This window comes from Pelophylax lessonae, assembly GCF_965119305.1.
Source record: "Pelophylax lessonae genome assembly, chromosome: 7".
In the NCBI taxonomy this organism is placed as follows: Eukaryota; Metazoa; Chordata; class Amphibia; order Anura; family Ranidae; genus Pelophylax; species Pelophylax lessonae.
This window is the reverse complement of record NC_138774.1, coordinates 156368432-156388454: the sequence shown is the minus strand read 5'-3', so window position 1 is coordinate 156388454 and position 20023 is coordinate 156368432. Positions and strand designations below refer to the sequence as shown.

At 42.6% G+C, this 20023-nt stretch overlaps 1 protein-coding gene across 1 annotated transcript in view; it reads left to right on the top strand.

Annotated features, from left to right (window-relative positions):
• GAB3 (GRB2 associated binding protein 3) overlaps positions 1 to 18380 on the top strand; it is a 189612-nt gene extending 171232 nt beyond the window's left edge. The window contains exons 8-10 of the mRNA XM_082262883.1: positions 10896 to 10998; positions 13870 to 13983; positions 17864 to 18380. Coding sequence (XP_082119009.1) covers positions 10896 to 10998; positions 13870 to 13983; positions 17864 to 17980 — 334 coding nt within the window. The 3' untranslated portion in view covers positions 17981 to 18380. The remainder of the gene's footprint in view (positions 1 to 10895; positions 10999 to 13869; positions 13984 to 17863) is intronic.
• Positions 18381 to 20023: the final 1643 nt, after the last annotated feature.

The following is a 20023-nucleotide window of genomic DNA, read 5'->3' as shown; positions in this document are numbered from 1 at the left end:
TGATTGTACACGGGAGCCTGTCAGCAAGTCCTGGACAATAATTTATGGCCAGGACCTGCTAAACGGCTGTGTAGAATCACAGCCCAAAGTTCTGTGTTAACAATAAACACAGAGCTCTTTACAGGGGGAGTGATCTAAGAGATCTATTAGTAAAAGCAGCACACTTGACACACACTTCATAGTTAGGCACACACCTAACTCTTTGATTGCCTTAGATATTAACCACTTCTCAGCCAGTGTCATTAGTACAGTGACAGTACAGTATTCTCACTGATCACTGTAATAATGTCACTGGTGATGTCAGTGGCAGTTAATTCCCCCCAGTGTCAGTTAGTGTCAGATTGCCGTACTATCGCATTCCCATTAGAAGTCGCTGATCACTGCCATTAGTAGTAAAAAATACTCTCTCTTTTTTTGTTTATATCACAAAAAATAGAAAACCCAGTAGTGAACAAATACCACCTAAGGAAAGCTCTATTTGTGTGAAAAAAAAAATTTTGTTTGAATCCAGCCTTACATGACCGCAGAATTATCAATTAAATGATAGGTTCACCTTTTAGGGTGGAACATTTGGAACATGAGGAGTCAATGGATATGAAGCAGGACGGGGGCACCCCCAGGAGGGGTACAGTCCAACGGCAATAAACAGACAGTTAACTGGGGGATGCCCCAGCCCAAGCGTCCAAGGCATGAAGGGTACGGGAGGAGGGGGCAAGGAGGGAGGCCATAGGAGAACATATCAGGCCGAAGCACATACAGTCACATACTTGGGCAGGGAAGGGTCAGGAAAGGTAACTCACGGCAGACGATCCAGCCAGGCTATTGCCGCGTCCGGGTCCTCAAAAAAGTGTACTCTGTCCTCACCAACCACCCGCAGCCTGGCAGGATACAGCATTGCGTATTTGAGGTTACAGGTCCTGAGACGGCGCTTAACCTCCCCAAACTGACTTCGCTGTTTCTGGACTTCCGCCGAGAAATCTGGGAACGCCATAATGTGATGGTTGTCCAAAGGGATATTCCCACGCTCCCTGGAGAGCCGGAGGACTGCATCTCTGTCCCTAAAGTTCATAAACCGAGCAATAAAGACCCGGGGTGGAGTGCCTGGGGGTGGCTTTTTCGCTGGCATGCGGTGCGCCCTTTCCACAACAAACGCCTGTGAGAATGCCTCTCTGCCATACGATTTTACCAGCAGCTCCTCCAAAAAGGTGGCAGGGGAGGCCCCCTCTGCAGCCTCCGGTAATCCAATAAAGCGAACGTTATTACGTCTGGCCCTGTTCTCCAAATCGTCCTGTTTATGTAGCAAGTATTGTATATCCCTTGCAGCCTGCCCCGCAGCGTTTTGGATGGGGGGTAAATCGTCCTCCACTCGGGATATGCGTCCCTCTGCCTCGGTCGTCCGATCACGCAGCTTCTGAAAATCTTGCCTGAGCAGGGAGATGTCGATCTTAATCTCCTCTATCTTCGTGGTTAGGGACGCCTTGCAGTCTGTAATGGCAGCCAGAATGACCGCTTGATCCGTAGCCTGCTTTGCCACCGCGGAAGCAGAGTGGGACGGTCCGCCATTTTGGGCCTCCACGCTCCCTTCCTGGCGCCGGAATTTCTCCAGCTTCGCCGCCGCTTCGGAGGGCCGTTTCGCCGGGGACATGAACAGGGCAGGATGGTGCTAGTGTCCGGTAACCGGGGGTGAGTTTACCGCTCGAGTATGTATTCACAGGATCAATGTAACGGATATCAGCCGGGAGAGCCTCGCTGAAACATGTCCGCTCACATGAGTCTTCAGGCCATGCCCCCTAGGGTGGAACATTTAACATGTTTCAGCAGCTGCAGCCATTCCCCCTCTCTCCCCCTCCCCCACCTATTGACAGCAAGCAGGTACCTTCTCCATGCGCCCGCTGGTACTGTTTGAAAAAAAAGTGGCTCCATCTGCCCGACCACATCGTTCATTCACAGCCCTCTGTGAATTGGAGCCAAAAGTCACTCGTAATGAATGGCAGGTGAGTCAGTGCTCCACTGGCCAAACAGTCATGGGTCCACTGAAGTCTATTGCAGGGGGGTGGTAATGTTGATAGGAGAAAGGACACATATATTCACCGGCAGCTCCTCGATGGGTATTGGGATCCCCTCAAAGGCATGCAACAAATAGAAGAGGGCACCAGATCAGTATAAGCAAGATAAAAAGTGTAATTTATTAAGTATCACTTACATGTAAACAAGATTTACCCCGCTCACAGGGCTGGTATAGTTGCTCAGATGAAAGTAGTGGTCTCGCTGGACTGGAGAGCAAGTACAGGCACAGATCAGGAATCGCCGTGGGGAGAGCCGGCAGACTCCAGGGCTCTGACACACACCACTACAGCTATTGCTTAAGCAGACAGATTGAGAGAGGGGGCGGGCAGCAACGTGTTTCTGAGGCCCTGCCTCCTTCGTCAGGCTGACCAAGGAGGCAGGGCCTTAGAAACAGGGCCTCAGAACCAGCTGCAGTGGTGTGTGTCAGTGTCCGGGAGGCTGCCGGCTCTCCCCACAGCAATTCCTGGTCTGTGCCTGTAATTGCTCTCCAGTCCATTGAGACCACTACTTTTGTCTGAGCAACTATACAAGACCTGTGTGCAGTTTACAGCTTGTTTACATGTAAGTGATACTTAATAAATTACACTTTTTATCTTGCTTATTCTGATCTAGCGCCCTCTTCTATTTGTTGCATCTCTGTGAATTGGAAACTACAAGTCCCCACAGCCTTTGCGACTGTCGGCTTGTAGTTTCAATAAACCACCATGTCACCGTTGAGCGCTCTAGTTTCCTGTTGGTGCGAGCGGACAGCTACAATGACAAGTCTGCAGGAGTCCTGCATGGCATCTGCGATCTGCAATGCTTAACAGGCTCAATGCTTAACAGGCTCAAAAATAATTTTTTTTACCTGCAAAGCGATGTGCATTTATTATTTGTTTTAAAAATGTGAACTTATCCTTTTAAGTTGCACAGTGCCTAATAACAAAAAATGGCCATGAAGGGGGTAAAATCTTCTGGAGGTCAAGTGGTTAAGGAAAAGTGACTCAAATCTATTATGGTTTGCCTTTAAACGTATTGTGAAAATGTATTGAGTTTTTAAAGGGAATTGGAAAATGAGAATGTTTCATTTTTTAACAAGCAGTCTTATTATGCTGCACACTTCTGATGCCTTAGGTTTTTGTGTGAACTGCTACAATGTATTTGCTTTAAATTTGTCACACTTGGATATTTGGTCACACTTCAGTAATAACAACATCACCTGGCCTATTAAATGTCTGCTATAACACGTTTTCATGTTATTATATAGGTTGCTGTATTGTTTTCAGGGAACATGCATGCAGAAAAACAAATGATTGATGTTCTTTTATAGAGTGGTGAGTGAGAAAGAACATCAAAGAAGTTTACACAATTAGGGGGCGTTCAGACAGCTCCAAAGTGATTTCTCCGCAGCACAGGTGCAGCGCAGTATACCTGCGTTTTTTGTGTAGGTTGCCAACACTTTCCCATAGACTTCTACTAGATCTGTGTTTTTGGTGCATTTTCTGAAAGTCCTGCATGCGGCATATTTGGTGCGCATTCAGATAAAGCGCCAAAAACGCCCAATCTAATAGATCACAATGGGAAAGCACCAGTAACCCTCACGAAAACTGCGGGTACACTGGACTGCACTGCACCCGCACTGCAGGGAAATTGCACCAGAGCAGTGTGAAAGCACCCTAATTCTTAGAAATTTGTATCAAAAGGTTTATTCATCAGTGAATTGGGTTATTAGTAGATTCTGTGTTCTAAAAGCACCATCCTTGTCATTTACTAAAGTAATACCTCCCAGTTTCTGAAATGATAAAGAATGATACCTTTTAGTACACAGTATATAGGCCAAAGATATGTCCCTGCCATGGCCCCAGTTATCAGGGCAAGTTCCTCCACCCCAAACTCACTCATCCATGTCTTTTATGGCCCTTGCTTTGTGCACTGGTACACAGTCATGTTGGAACAGGAAGGGGCCATCCTCAAACTGTTCCCACAAAGTTGGAAGCATGAAATTGTCCAAAATGTCTTTGTATGCTGATGCCTTAAGAGTTCCCTTCACTGGAACTAAGGGGCCAAGCCCAACCCCTGAAAAACAACCCACAGCATAATCCCCCCTTCACCAAATGATTTAGAGCAGTGCACAAAGCATGGACATGGTGTGGAGGAACTTGACTGACCTGCACACAATGTCCTGACCTTAACCTGAAAGAACACCTTCGGGATGAATTAAAATGGAGACTGTGAGCCAGGCCTTCTCATCCCACATCAGTGCCTGACCTCACAAATGCGCTTCTGGAAGAATGGCCAAACATTCCCATAGACACACTCCTAAACCTTGTGGACAGCCTTCCCAGAAGAGTTGAAGCTGTTATAGCTTCAAAGGGTGGGCCAACTCAACAGACTAAGACTGGAGGTTGAGGTAGGTAATGTGCTTGTAAAGGCAAGTGTCCCAATACTTTTGACAATAAAGTCTATGTCTGAATGTTGACAGTATTAAGAAATGTGAAATAAACGTTAAACAAAATACATTGTACTGGTCCAGTGATATTCCTCTTTGCGCATACCTGTAAGATATATTTATTGGGCTTATAAGATAACAATTCTGGGCCGGTAACATTTGTATTTCACTTTATATCTTATATCTAGAAAGCAGATTTTGTAGAGTGATATATTTGTTGAAGAACATCTTTAATCCTGTTGAGGGCTGCTACTTTTGCCTAGATAATAAGATCCCATATTGAATCATTACATGCAGTGAGGAGGAACCTTTCCCGGAATGTGGATGCTTTGTATCATTAGCCTAAACTGGGAGAAGACTGTGATGGGTCCCTAGACTGCCAGTTCATCTGTTTAATTACTATAAAAAGGAATTACGCAGGTTGAGTTACTAACTGAATTGAAGTAGGAAGTGTATATGAAACACACAGGCTTATATTGTATATATGGTGAATTTACTAGGAAGGGTCTTTTCACTGGCGTGTTGACTTCAGTGTGCAAATGTTATCCAGATAAATTGTGTTGCGCCAAAAATGCTACTTTAGTTTCCTCTTTTTCGGTTGTGTCTATCTAATCACTGTTAACTTTTAATGCTCATACCATGCAGGAATCAAACCATATTAGGTGCACCCTGCTATCACTAAAGTAATTGTAAAAAAAAAAATAAATAAAAAAATCTTTCAGCCCTCGTTCGCACTGATGCAATGCAGGAAATGCACAAGATTCGCTGTGTTTCCATGCGATCTGCTGAGAGTGTCAATGTTAGACTAACACCCCGAAACAGATTGCAAAATGCAGTGCGATTGCCAAAATCACATTGCATGGGTGTAAACACCCATGCAATGTGATTCAGGTGCAGGGGGAAAAAAGGGTCCTGCGCTAGTTTGGCGCAGATGTGATTTGAGCCATACAAAATGTATGCCTCAAATCGCACCACACACAGCACATGTGATGTGCACAGAAATGGGGTGCGATTCCTGTGCGACTCACACGGGGTGTCCCGTACTGCACAAGTGTGAACCCAGGCTAAGGGCCCATGCACACTGGCTTAAACGCTGCTTCTAAAGGAGTTTTTGTTTTTTCCTGTAAAAGCAGATTTATTTCTTGTTCTTTTTTTTTTTTTCTTGTGAATTTCCAATTTGAAACTCAATAAAAATATTGAAAAAAAAATGTGCTTAATGTTATACTATGTGTCAATTGCAAATGAGGGTGTTTAGGGACGTATTTTAAGCTCAGTGTGACCCCATTCACACTAGCGCGACTTGTCAGGCGACTTGGTCTGACAAGTCGCGGTCGGTCGCCTGCCATTGATTAGCACAGGACCCGTTCTAATAGGAGCGACACAAGTCGCTCCGACTTAGAAAAAGGGTCCTGGAGGCGACTTGCATTGACTTCAATTATATGAAGTCCGTGCATGTCGCGCCGAGGTCGCGGTGCATGCTGTGCACCGCGACTTCACAGGTCGCCCCGGCAAGTCATGTCGCCCCTGTGTGAATGGGCTCTTAGAGGCAGAAATAAAACCCTTCTGGTTTGCTTTTTTGATTGGAGATCTCTGGCAGAAAAAAACATTAAACACTCCTAAACACGCCAAAAAATATGTACCAAAACGCTCAATGGAACTGGCGTTTTTTTAAGACCAGTGTGCATGGAGCTTAAAAAAACTATAGCGCTCAGTCACACCAGGGTGGGCTATGGCAGTGTGTTTAATAGGCTTCCTACTACACCACAATGGATCACAAATTGCTCCTGCAGCAGGTTTCTTTCACAAAACAGTGAACAGATGCCAAGGCCAGTGGCATTCAGTGATTTGAGAACGGTAACATATATACCACAGACAAGTAGGCCTCTTGTAGTGTATAGCTAGTAACTACAAACAAAGAAAAAAGGTAACCAGGTGAGGATGCCTCGGTACCTTTACGGTCTGTGGGATAATAACAAAGCATATAGCTCTCAATGATCAAAGCCTAAAAGGTACGCTAAGCAAACAGTATTTCAGAAATCATCATGTAGCAAATACCAGGAAATACCTGAGATTGACCTGTGATTGTATATAAAAATAAAGTCCGAGACTGAGCCCTATCAAGGACTACAAATTATCTATATAAAAAATATAATAAAAAAGAGGAAGGGGAAGCTATCACAAAAGCCTCCTGATATGTAAGAGGCCTGTACCCTCACCCAAAGGCTAGAAAGCTGTAACTTCAAGATAAAGTGTGGCCAGAAAACAACTGTAGACTCCACGCATTGGCATCTGGCTACCTGCAGCAGGTTTAATGTCACAACACAACACATGGTAGTGCATTAATGTCTGCTGTGGTGCAGTGCAGTGCAGGTGCGTTGAGGTGCCATCACGGTGGGTAAATCTACAGTGCTGCAATATATGTAACGTGTGTTACTACTCATTGAACGGCACCACAACACAAGTGGTATGCATAGGGACTTAATGAGTTCTGCAAATGGGAGTATTGAATAGCACAGGAATATATCTTTGTGCCCATGGGCAGAAGGTTATGTGCTAGCCAGGGTATGAGATGCCAATGATAAATACCTGCACACTCGATGCCTTTTTTTCCTGCAATAGCATAACAGTGTTATTTTATGTACTAAGCTTGACACATGCACATTTTATTCTTTAATGAACAATTGTTGTGCTTGTCCAATTATAGTTACTTTTTAATGTTTTTTTCAATTTTAAAGTAAAATTTTGTCATACGCATTACTTAATGCACCCTGTTAGAACAGAGAGCACACAATATGCATTAAACCTCAGTGCGTGATTTGCTAGGTACACTTAGGGATCCCACTGGCTTTGTGTCTGCACATCCACGCAAGCACCCTGTCACCACAGGGCAAGCATGCCCTAGGTGTTGGTCCACACTAGTGCAATGCCAATCATCGCATGTGATTCGCACCGCATTGCTGTGCAGATCATATGCAATATCTGTGCGATGCGATTTCAGCCATACACACTGTATGTCTGAAATTGCATTGCATTAGCACTAAAATGGTGCAGGACCCTTTTTTGGGTTTGCACTGGATTTGGATCGCATGGGTGTTCACACCTATGCGATCCGATTCCTGCACCATTTCACAGTTCACACTGTGATTTGCGAACCAATCTGGGGGTGTCATTAACTTTACACTGACACCCCCAGGGATTCGCAGATCTCAGTGTGAACCACTGTGCCATTCTGGTGCGATGCGGGAGCTGGCACTAATTGGTTCCCTTTCCTGTGGTAAATAATGATAGCCGAGTTGATCTAACTGTTTGTGATACCTGTATGATATGTATGCTAAGTGGATGATAAAGCGATGAGTTGACAATTGTTGCCAGCTGTGCAGTTATTCAGGTGCCTTCATAAAGTATCAGCCAACCTTTTAGCCTGGTGGTACCAGGTTTACCATTTTGTAATGGAAAGCTCCCAACTGCAATATTCCCTGGCAGCTTTGACTGCTCGATGGACTACTTAATTTTTTTTTCTGCCTTTAATCTTCTATGCTTCTAGATTTCTATGCAGTCGTAAGTTGGGGTTGTAGATGTCACATACAATGGGCACAATTCACTAAGTGATATGTTACCACATCTAAGTACTGTATGTGGTAACATATCACACGTTTATAAAAAAACTGTGCAATTAATGAAGAAACTCTCCTTATAAACTCGCATGCGGTATCTTTTCGAAAATACCACATGACATCATGCGGTAGGTAATCACAATCATCTGGTATGACCATAGCGACCATGGTATGATACCTGTCCAAAAAAAAATATAAGGCACCCAGCAACCTAGTCATGGCTGGTATGGCATGACTTCTCTATGTAGAGGGCTCAAGGTACCCGATCAGTTGGATATAGAACTCCATTATCAGTTTTTTTGATAACCTGAACTTCTGTAGGGTCTCCGCTTTAGAGAGTGTGTGCTTCTTGAAGGTTCTTTCCTTCAAAAGGACCATTTGACACCTTCTCCTCCTTATCTTATGTATTGCCCTAATTTCCAAGTGATTGGATCCAAAGGGCTCAATTTCAATTAGATATCTCATCTGATAGCCTCCAGAAAAAACTCCTCACACTCCACGCTCCTCTGACACTCCACACCTCCAGCTTGCACTTTCCCGCCTATTTTTAAAACCAATCACCAGGGAGTCTAGTCTGACATTGCCATAGTTACCGCATAGTTTTAGCAAGCTTTGACCCGTACTTAATTACTGCAAGCATTTATTTATTTTTATTATTGAATTGACTTTAATGCTTTCTTATGCTGCATTGAACGATCGCCAATAAATACCACATGCAAGCGATAGTGAATTGACATTTTGCTTAAAGTGGTTACATGACCGACATAACGTATGGGATAACCTTTAGTGAATTGAGCCCAGTATCACCTCAGGTCCTGCAAAATGGCCATTCAGATACAAAGGTTCTGTATAATAGACAGACTTCTGTCAGGTAGCTAGTGTTAATACCTACTGTGAGGGGTCCAAAGCAACTCAGGAATTTCTGCTTAAAGTATAACTGCCTAAAGTATAACTGAAGGCAAAACTTTTTTTTTTAGTTTTGGACACAGTGAAGAGGGATTATAACCCCTGTCAGTTTTTTTTTTTTGCTGTCTGTTCCCCTGTTAAGGAGAACCCAATATTAGGGTTGTCCCCAGAAAAGTAAGAGGGGAAATCTTCTGAAGGGGACTGGTAAACTGGGGGTCCCTAAGGAATTACTTTGATTTGCAGGGATTACCTCTCACTTCCTGTTTGGCTATGGGACCGAAAGTGAAGGGAAATCTCCGCAATTCCCGCAGATGGCGGGAAAAAAAATCTGACGGGTTATAACCCTCAGTTATAACCCTAAAGCCTCGTACACGCGCAACGAATTTCCGTCGACCGGTTGTCCGTCTTTTGTCCAGAGTGGTGTCTGTTGGTTGGAATGTGCTCTAGACTGCACACGAATTTTCCCGCACGACAGAATTCTACTTCAGATGTTATGTCATGTGTTGGATTGCTTTGTATGTGTTCTTTCTTCTCTGAGCATGCCTAGTCTTGCTCATAAGATTTTTCCCCATCGAAATCTGTACTAATGAGATGAAAATCGGACGTGTTTTGATGGTCGACAAAAATTATATAGCCTGCACACCAGGATTTTTTCGGCCGAAAAGTCGGAGTCAGTTGTCGGAAGCATCATACTAACAATCCGAAAATCAGCAGATCGGTCGTCGGAAGAAAATTCCCGGCCGAATTTCGATGTGTGTGTACGAGGCTTTAGTTTTGCCTAAAGTTCTGCTTTAAAGTAGGGCTGATGTTATACCGTGGGCCTTATACTAAAGTCTGTAGATTGCCTCAGGCAGTCACTTGTGATTTTGCTGCATCACTGGAGAGGCATGAGGACATACGAGGTACACCCAAGATATTGAAATTATTTTTTTAGGGTATACCTCATATGTTTAAGATCTACAACTGTGTTTTCTTTAGTGCATTTCCACTCTAGTTTTGATAACTTGATGTTCAGCTATGCTAATATTATCATTTCAGAAAGAAACCGAAAAAATAACAATGATAATCTGCAAAGCAAACAGACATCTTGATGAAAAATGTTTACAGTATTTCAGACTGTCTATTTAGGAGACCTTGGCTGAGTCATTGTATCATTGTGGGTGCCATTTGTCTTTGATAGTAGATTTTGCTGGAGATGACAGATTCCTGCTGTAATAATTATTAGTTCTACACGGTACAATTAAAGTGTTGCCTAGTAATGATACCGATGACGTCTCAATAACGGCCACACCCATCTGGATGACACATCAGGCCTGCTGTTATCACTCTTCATACGCTTTTACTGTTTAGTTTTACTAATATTTATCGTCCTTTTAGTGCTTTGTAAATATGACTTCATGGAAGTTTGTGTGTCAGTGTTCAGCACAGCTGCAAACCTGAACATTGGCAGCAGATGATCAGTTCAATACAAGGGCCCCTGATGTCTCATAAAGCAAATATGACAAAGAGAAGAGAAATAAGCAGTAAGGTATGAATCAGGCCCAGTCTTTAGAAGAGAAACAAATAAATATTGCATGGAGACGCAGCTGCTCGGTGCACTGCAGACGCATCATGTCTGTCGTGTATTGCGCTGGGTGGACAACCTTCATAAAACCATTTGTCTGAAAGACTGACCTGTTTACCATCTTGATGCCTATCTTGGTGATGTCTGATTCCTGCTGACTCTTTGCCAGGGAACCTCACTTCTATATTGTTGTTCCTCTACCAGAGCAGCAGAAGCAGGGCATGTTTATAGGACATATGTGCAATGTCAGGAGTTGGCTGCATTTCAGAGCATCTGTAAAATGCTTGTCTGACCTCTTCCATGTTTTTCTTCCTAGTAATCGGACCAGCTTTATCTCCCCAGAAAGCGACTGTATTAACTCAGCAAATATCTTTGCCAGTCCTGTCTCAGGAGAAGAGGATGAGAGCTATATTCCTATGGTAATCATGTTGTGCACGCACTGGCTTTGTTTTATCCAACGCAGACCAATATATATAGTGACTCAGTTGTTGTACTGGGCATAATGCTTTGTACAATATACAGAAATAGTAAAATAGCTGTACTTCTTAGTAACTGCTGGTGTGGGATAACTTAACAATGTATGCATAAAAGAGCAACCCCATCCAAGAAAAAACATAATAAGATAAGACTGAACTTGTATGAACCCTCCAGTAATGAGCCATATTAGGGGTACTAAAGCTGGTCATACATGTGACAAATTGTATAACACTACTACAATCTTCTTTGTAGAATGACTATTTAATATGGGGACATATTCAATTTGTATCCAACTAGGCAGGCATTTCCACTACATATTGTTGATAGATCTTTAGACGGTTATACGTTCAGATCTGTAAAGTGTGTAGACAGTTTTTCGGGCCAAGCTCAGTGTTTCAGCTTATACCAGCTTGAGTTTTAAATAATTATTTCGAAGAAGTCACTAGAGGGTGCAAATAGAAATTCAGGAACATGTACCCTCCAGTTTGACAAGAAATAACTCTAGTCATATACAATAGCAGGCACATTCTTATGGCCAGAATACACGAGTAGAATATCGCCCGATCATTCGACCACCGACTTATGAAAAAGTGTTCGTTGGTCGAAAATGTTGCCAACATACACGGGCCGAATATCGCCCGACCGTTGACCGCCGACCATCGAAACATTGTTCAGCGTGATGATGTTCTACAGATTTCAAATGAACAACCTTAAAACCAATGTATAGAATATCGTTCATTCGCAAACGAGACGACAGAATTTTTCGTTTTTTTCAAACGGAATTTTCCGTTCACAATATAGATATCACTCATTGATGGCTGGGCATTAATGAGTAGAATATCGGCCGATCGTTCGCTGAACGGAAATTTTTGGCCGATTTTCTTATCGTGTATTCCGCAGGGGCGTAACTACAGGGGTTGCAGGGGTTGCAATCGCTACCGGGCCCCATGCTCCAGGGGGCCCGGTAGCAAACCAGTGGGTGAACTTCTAGGATCTCAAAGGTCACACTTGCGACCGGGCCCTGGCATTTCACCACTGTGGGGAGGCCCCAAGATTGCAGGAAGGGGGCCCACTGCAGAACTTGTGAAAGGATCCTGATGCGGGACCATAATAAAAGGCCATGCAATGAGATTAAAGAGCCCCAGGATTAGTGGGAAGAGCCCCGGGCTTGAAGGGAAGGGCCCCGGTCAGGGGTCTGGGGGGCCCTTCATGGTTTCTTGCATCGGGGCCCTGAAGGTTCTAGTTAGATGGTGAGACAGGGGCATAACTACAGGGGTTGCAGGGGTTGCAATCGCTACCGGGCCCCATGCTCCAGGGGGCCCGGTAGCAAACCAGTGGGTGAACTTCTAGGATCTCAAAGGTCACACTTACGACCGGGCCCTGGCATTTCACCACTGTGGGGAGGCCCCAAGATTGCAGGAAGGGGGCCCACTGCAGAACTTGTGAAAGGATCCTGATGCTGGACCATGATAAAAGGCCATGCAATGAGATTAAAGAGCCCCAGGATTAGTGGGAAGAGCCCCGGGCTTGAAGGTAAGGGCCCCGGCCAGGGGTCTGGGGGGCCCTTCATGGTTTCTTGCATCGGGGCCCTGAAGGTTCTAGTTACGCCTCTGGTATTCCGGCCATTACTCTTGAAGCAGGCTGGCTGAAAAATCAAGGCTCACATATCACAATTGTATGTAGTCGAGGACATTTACTGTGTATAAAGTTGCTTTTCACAGAACCCAATGACTTTTTAAAAAAGCATTTTGGAAACGTAGAGATGTATTTAAATCCCAGCAGGGTCTTTACTTTTGTGTGCATCCCTAGAGGCATTATTCGCCCTTTCCCACACCAACTTCTTGTCCTACTATGACAGCCAAAGCCTTTGCTGTAAGGTGAACATCCCCTGCCTGGAGTGCATTCTCCATATATTCCAGTGATGTGTGCACTAGAGGCCTATAATGTCAATAACCTTTAGCAAGTCCTGCATCAGAATATATGGAGAATACACTCCAGAAATTGGAGCCAGGATGTTCAGCTAACAGTTATACCGAGATTAGAACTGGCATAATGAATGTGAATAGAAATCTCTCTGTACTTTTACATTTACTTTTCATTTTATTTGCATACCATATAAATAAAATGATAGCTTTGTACTCTTCTGATTTTCCATAATGCTATTTTAATGATGTTGCCATTGCTTCAGTATTCACCATCTGTCTCCCCTTAATTATACAAAGCTAACCTACATATATGCACATTCTCTGCTTAGTTAAATTTGCATTGTCTTACCGTGCTAACCTTTGCAAAAAAACTGTAGATTATACCGGGCTTTTTACTCAGTGGTTGGAGTGGTGAAGGAGTAAAAGGGAAGAAAGAATATGTATTTTGGGGGGTCTGCAAAAGGTTTATCTGCTGATTTGTCCTGCATGGGAAAAGCACAGATTTTCTTTAAAGTTCATTTTCTTAGGCATTGGTGGTAAGGAAGAGCCTGGTGGGTATAGAGAGAGGGTGTCCCCTCACGTGCCCCCCCCCCCCTTTTGAAGTGCCAACCCAGTGCTAAAGGTCATAAGGACTTGTATCAGTATGGTGGGAAGATGGCACACTGGCAGCCATCCAGCAATGGGTACAGCAACTGAGATTCTGGGCTAATATCCCATGGAGATGAAAGGGGAAGGCATGCAAATTTTTTATTTATTTTGATTTTTAAATATGCGTCATGCACTTTACAATGCTTTCCTCCTAACTATTTGAATTGTTACATTGAACGTTAACAATATGTGTTTTACCAAATATTGCTGTATAATGTAATTTTTTTTTTCTATTAAAAGGAACAGAGACAAGGGGCATCACCCAGTAGTGGAAGCTTCCCTTTTCTAAGGAAATCCAACCTTGACTATCTTGCACTGGATTTTAATTCTGCATCTCCATCACCTGTGCAAAAGGTAAAATGCATTAAAATGGTTACTTATCTTTTTTTTTTGTTACAATGTCCTACCTGTAGAGTTGCAAAAGTATTGATTTAGGGTCATATGTTTTTAAAGAGGTTAAAACAACTTTTGCCCTAGAAGATCGAACCAGGCAACTACTAAGGGCCATATGTGAAAGGAATGTAAAAGGAGTTAACAGCATTTATAGTATCTCATGAAAGTGAGTACACCCCCCACATTTTTGTAAATATTTTATTATACCTTTTCATGTGACAACACTTAAGAAATTACACTTTGCTACCATGTAAATTAGTGAGTGTACAGCTTGTATAACAGTATACATTTTCTGTCCTGTCAAAATAACTCAACACACAGCCGTTAATGTCTAAACAGCTGGCAACAAAAGTGAGTACACCCCTAAGTAAAAATGTCCAAATTGGGCCCAAAGTGTCAATATTTTGTGTGGCCACCATTCTTTTCCAGCACTACCTTAACCCTCTTGGGCATGGAGTTCACCAGAGCTTCACAGGTTACCACTGGAGTCCTCTTCCACTACTCCAAGAAGACATCACGGATCTGGTGGATGTTCGAGACCTTGCGCTTCTCCACCTTCCGTTTGAGGGTGCCCCACAGATGCTCAACAGGGTTTAGGTCTGGAGACCTGCTTGGCCAGTCCATCACCTTTACCCTCAGGTTCTTTAGCAAGGCAGTGGTTGTCTTGGAGTTGTGTTTGGGGTCGTTATCATGTTGGAATACTGCCCTGCTGCCCAGTCTCCAAAGGAAGGGGATCATGCTTTGCTTCAGTATGTCACAGTACATGTTGGCATTCATGGTTCCCTCAATAAACTGTAGCTCCTCAGTGCTGGCAGCACTCATGCAGCACCAGATTATGACACTCCCACCACCATGCTTGACTGTAGGCAAGACATACTTGTCTTTGTACTCCTAATCTGGTTGCCGCCAAACACACTTGACACCATTTGAACCAAATGAGTTTATCTTGGTCTCATCAGACCACAGGACATGGTTCAAGTAATCCATGTCCTTAGTCTGCTTGTCTTCAGCAAACTGTTTGCGGGCTTTGTTGTGCATCATCTTTAGAAGAGGCTTCCTTCTGGGATGACAGCCATGCAGACCAATTTGATGCAGTGCGCGGCGTATGGTCTGAGCACTGACAGGCTGACCTCCCACCCCTTCAACTTCTGCAGCAATGCTGGCAGCACTCATACGTCTATTTCCCCAAGACAACCTCTGGATATGACGCTGAGCACATGTACTCAACTTCTTTGGTCAACCATGACGAGGCCTGTTCTGAGTGGAACCTGTCCTGTTAAACCGCTGTATTGTCTTGGCCACCGTGCTGCAGTTCAGTTTCAGGATCTTGACAATCTTCTTATAGCTTAGGGCTAGGCAATCTTTATGTAGAGCAACAATTCTTTTTTTCAGATCCTCAGAGAGTTCTTTGCCATGAGGTGCCATGTTGAACTTCCAGTGACCAGTATGAGAGTGAGAGCGATAACACCAAATTTAACATATCTGCTCCCCATTCACACCTGAGACCTTGTAACACTAACGAGTCACATGACATCGGGAAAGGAAAATGGCTAATTGTGCCGGATTTGGACCTTTTTACCTAGGGATGTACTCACTTTTGTTGTCAGCTGTTTAGAAATGAATGGCTGTGTGTTGAGTTATTTTGAGAAGACAGCAAATTTACACTTTTATACAAGCTGTACACTCGCTACATTACATTGTAGCAAAGTGTAATTTCTTCAGTGTTGTCACATGAAAAGGTATAATAAAATATTTACAAAAATGTGAGGGGTGTACTCACTTTTGTGAGATACTGTAAATGACCTTCCAACAGAGCAATCCCCATAGTGGTTTTGTACATACTTGTTAGACATTGTACCAGTAAAGCAAATATGAACTATTCATTATTTATATCATGTATTGTCCTTTCGGAGCCTTTCAGTGGAGTTTTAAAGTGGTTGTTACCACAAACATGTAGAACTATATTCAGGCCAGTGACGGGACTCCCAGCTGGTCTCCTGCTCTGATCCAAGGCTGCAGTGGGAGGGGCCGAGGTCTCCCTTTGACATCAGCCGGGGCGATCAAGTGGCCGCTCAGCCCCTCCTGCTGAAGCCCTGGATCGGCGTAGGAGACCAGCCAGGAGTCACGTGACCAGCCTAGAGATAAAAAGGTATTTACAAGCTTAATTTTAATAAAACACTACCCTATGTGTTATGCCTAGATATTATAGAGGGGCTGGCAGGGAAACTTCTAATATATTATTTCTACTAATAGCAGCAGGAGGGGAGGGTGGGGCAGAGACACAGACATGGAGCTGACAGGGAGGGAGGGGGAAGGACAGAGGAAAGCTGCCTATGATGGAGGCACGAAGGCAGACCACAGTGATCAGGGCTCAGCAGCCATGATTATCGCGGTCAGGACACAGGAAGACACAGGAAGTGGCAGGATCAGCCAGGTTTTTACAGTTTAGAGAGGGGAAGATTAGACAGCACAAGGACTGTGATGTTTATTCTGCTATAAACGGAACAGGATCTCTTTTTTTTTTTTTTAGGGTTACAAATACTTTAAGTTAATTTTGATGTTTTCCTTAACCCGCTTAGCGGTATCCCCGAGCGTGACTCGGGGTGGATTTTTCATGCTACTATTGGTATCCCCGAGTCACGCTCGGGGTGGATGTGCAGAGCGTGCAGCGGTGTCCCTTACCTTCTCCTGGCGATCCAGCGATGATCTCCCATTGCTGTGATCACCAGCCAAGATCCCCGACGCTCTAATGACTTCCTGGTTCCGTTCCCTGCAGCAGCAATGGTGCATAGGAGCGGAATTGGGAGGGAAATTCAAATGTTGCACAAAACACATAACATTTATATTATATTACATTATATATGTACTATTATTATTATTTATATGTACACACATTATATATATATATATATATATATATATATATATATATACACACATATATATATATACACACACATATATATATATATATATATATATATATATATATATATATATATATATATATACATATATATATATACACACACATGTATATATATAATATATAACGCATGAATTATAATCTAATCAATAATATAATTTTATAATATAATATATATATATTATATATTATATAATAAAATTATATTATTGATTAGATTATAATTCATGCGTTTGTGTTTCAAATTTATCACATCTGGGATGTCTACTAGAGTCTTGTTTTGGTCAGGTTTAAGTCAGTAATTACTAAGAATTGTAGGCCTATAATACATAACGCCAAATTTCCATGCAAAAAATTGTACCGCTTTTGGTACATAATTCCTGACATAATCATACTGCCAGGGAGGTTAATGTCCTTTGCCCCATTGTGGCAAAAACCTGGGAGCTTATGTCTCAGCATATACATTACGATATGACCATACAGTCTTTCTACATTCACCTTTAGATTTTACAAAACTATGTAATATAAGGACATACTTAAACTATCCAATCAGTTTGTATTCAATTGAGCAGGTCTTTCCAATGACATCGCAATGAGGTCAGCAATGACATCCCCATATTTTTCTTCACTTAAATCCCCAAAACATCTATTTCTTTCTCTATTTTCATATGCTCAGACTATACTGTACAGTATATATTTTTTAAAACCTACGGCGAGCAATCTTCTCTGCTAGTAAAGTGGTTTTCCTGTCCGCTGAGCAGCAAAACTGAAAATACTTTTATGGGCGTCAAAATGTTTGTGATGTTCACTAGTCATTGGATGAAAAAAGTTTATCGCACCTGGAAATCTTTCATGTGTGTCTCAATGCTTTAAAGATCAGTATCTAACTTTTTTGTGGTTCTCTTTTAATTTAAGAAACCTTTCCTGTCTGAAGAGCAGAGAGTGGACTATGTACAAGTGGATGAGAAAAAGACACAAGCTCTGCAGAGCACCAAGCAAGAGTGGTCTGATGAGAGGCAGTCAAAGGTGTAAAAGTATTTCATCAGAGGCTTCTTATGTTTTGCACTAGATTCAGTCATTTTTTTTATGAATGAATATTTATGAAATAGACATTTTTATGAACAGTGAAAGTACAAACTGCGGATAACTGTGGAAATATAAAGCCAAGGGACAAACTGTATTTATTTCCATAAGTGATTTTTGTATATTAGAGCAAGATATGTGTATTACCATACACTGATCCAGTCTGAGCACTGCTTGTATATAGTATATACAGGATTCAGCCAGAACAGCTTGTACTGAGAGCCTCAGCGGCGCACATGACTAATTGTTTCTGTACTTTATATTTTACCAGTTGACGTTTGATAAGCCATATGGAATACAGAGCCTTGAAAATAATATGGGCTCTGTAAACAGAAGTGTTTTAACTGTTTTGTACCAATCAGCTTTTCTTGCTTTTTTTTTAACTGGCCTAAGAAGGGAGAAGTTGATTGGTTACTATGAGAAACAGAAACAGTTCTTGTTTGACTCTTTTAATCATTAGTCAATGTTTCAATGCTCTTCCTCCTGAGTGAACAGTGATGCTTCCAATGTAAGGAGCGGTCTAATTCTCTCAGTTATTACAGTGCACATTGGCATTTTTAGTAAAGTAGGTGCAATAATTTTCCAAACTTTTTATACTTACTGTGGCACTGTAGATTATGCAAAGCACCTGGTTAAACTATTTATATGTGGGTGTACAGTGTATGTACATATCCCAACACAACAGTCTGTTATTACATTGTACCTCTGAAATTAATATATTTGTGCTGGCTGTCTTAAAAAAAAAAAGGGCTTAATAGTTGTTATGGTTCAATGCCTGCAGTAGTAGTATATGACTTCAGGGTTTCCCTGCTAGTATAACTGACAGATTTTTCTACACCCTATAGCTAGCACAAAAGGTGTATACTTGAGATATTGGCTGGAGTGTTCCTCTAATAAGGCCCAGGCTAGTCTTATCATATAGGTGAATCCATCCTAGGGGTTGCTCTTCATATGCTGCTCTTCTTTCTGCTTGTACAAATCTTCATCCCTCCAATCTTTGCAGTGTGTGCAGGATCATGTCTGGATGCACAAGGTCAAGGCCTAGTTTTTCTGTAGGGGTGAGCTAAGCACTAGAGTCTGCAACTAATTGGTCTTCAAAGCCAGGAGAGACAATCACAGTGTCAAAGTATTTGGATTATTTTAAAGCTGAACTCCAAACACTTGAATAAATGCCCAAATATGTTTATGTGAACATTGTTAGATGCCAAAAGATTTTACATTTTGTTCAGTCAGTCTTGTGATCCTGGCACCCCTTGCAGACAGGTCAGGTCTTGGACCACTTTACAGTCTACTCTGCAGTTGAGTAAATACTGCCTCCTCCGGGACCTGTCCTAGCCAGTGAAGGCTAGTACATCTTTCTGCTCCCCCTCCCCTCTGTGAAGCATATTAACAGGTAGCAGCACTGTACAGCATAGGCGTGCGCACAGCGTGTGCCGGGTGTGCCTGGGCACACCCTAATCACCAAGGGCATATTAGCATTATCGCTCTGTTTGCCAGTGAGGAGATGGGAAAGATCTCCCTCTGATTTGCTCTGCCATATTTCACTGTGCCAGCAGGGAAAGTAATGTACCGGGGACATATACATGTAGGCACACACATGCATGTGTATTGAAACTTTGGGGTGCACACCCTAATGTAATAGGCTGCGCACACCTATGCTGTACAGAGCAATAGAGCTGCTGCTGTGCAATGGATTACAAGAGGTTGATAGACAAATTCAGACCCTTATGTTAGTTTGTTGTAAAAATGTATTCAATGATTTTTAAATGAATTCATATCTGGTTTTAATTGTGCTCGGATAGGTGGCTAGAGTTCAGCTTTAACAGTAATCCTAATATTGTGTACTCATGAACATTAAAAAAACATGTTTTTAGCATTTATTTACTTTGGAGGGGGACCTCATGTGCATAGCAAATTTTCTGAATCAGGAATAAATATGAAATCTGTGCATTTAGGTTGGTACCTTTATGTATCTTTTTTAAGGATAGGGAC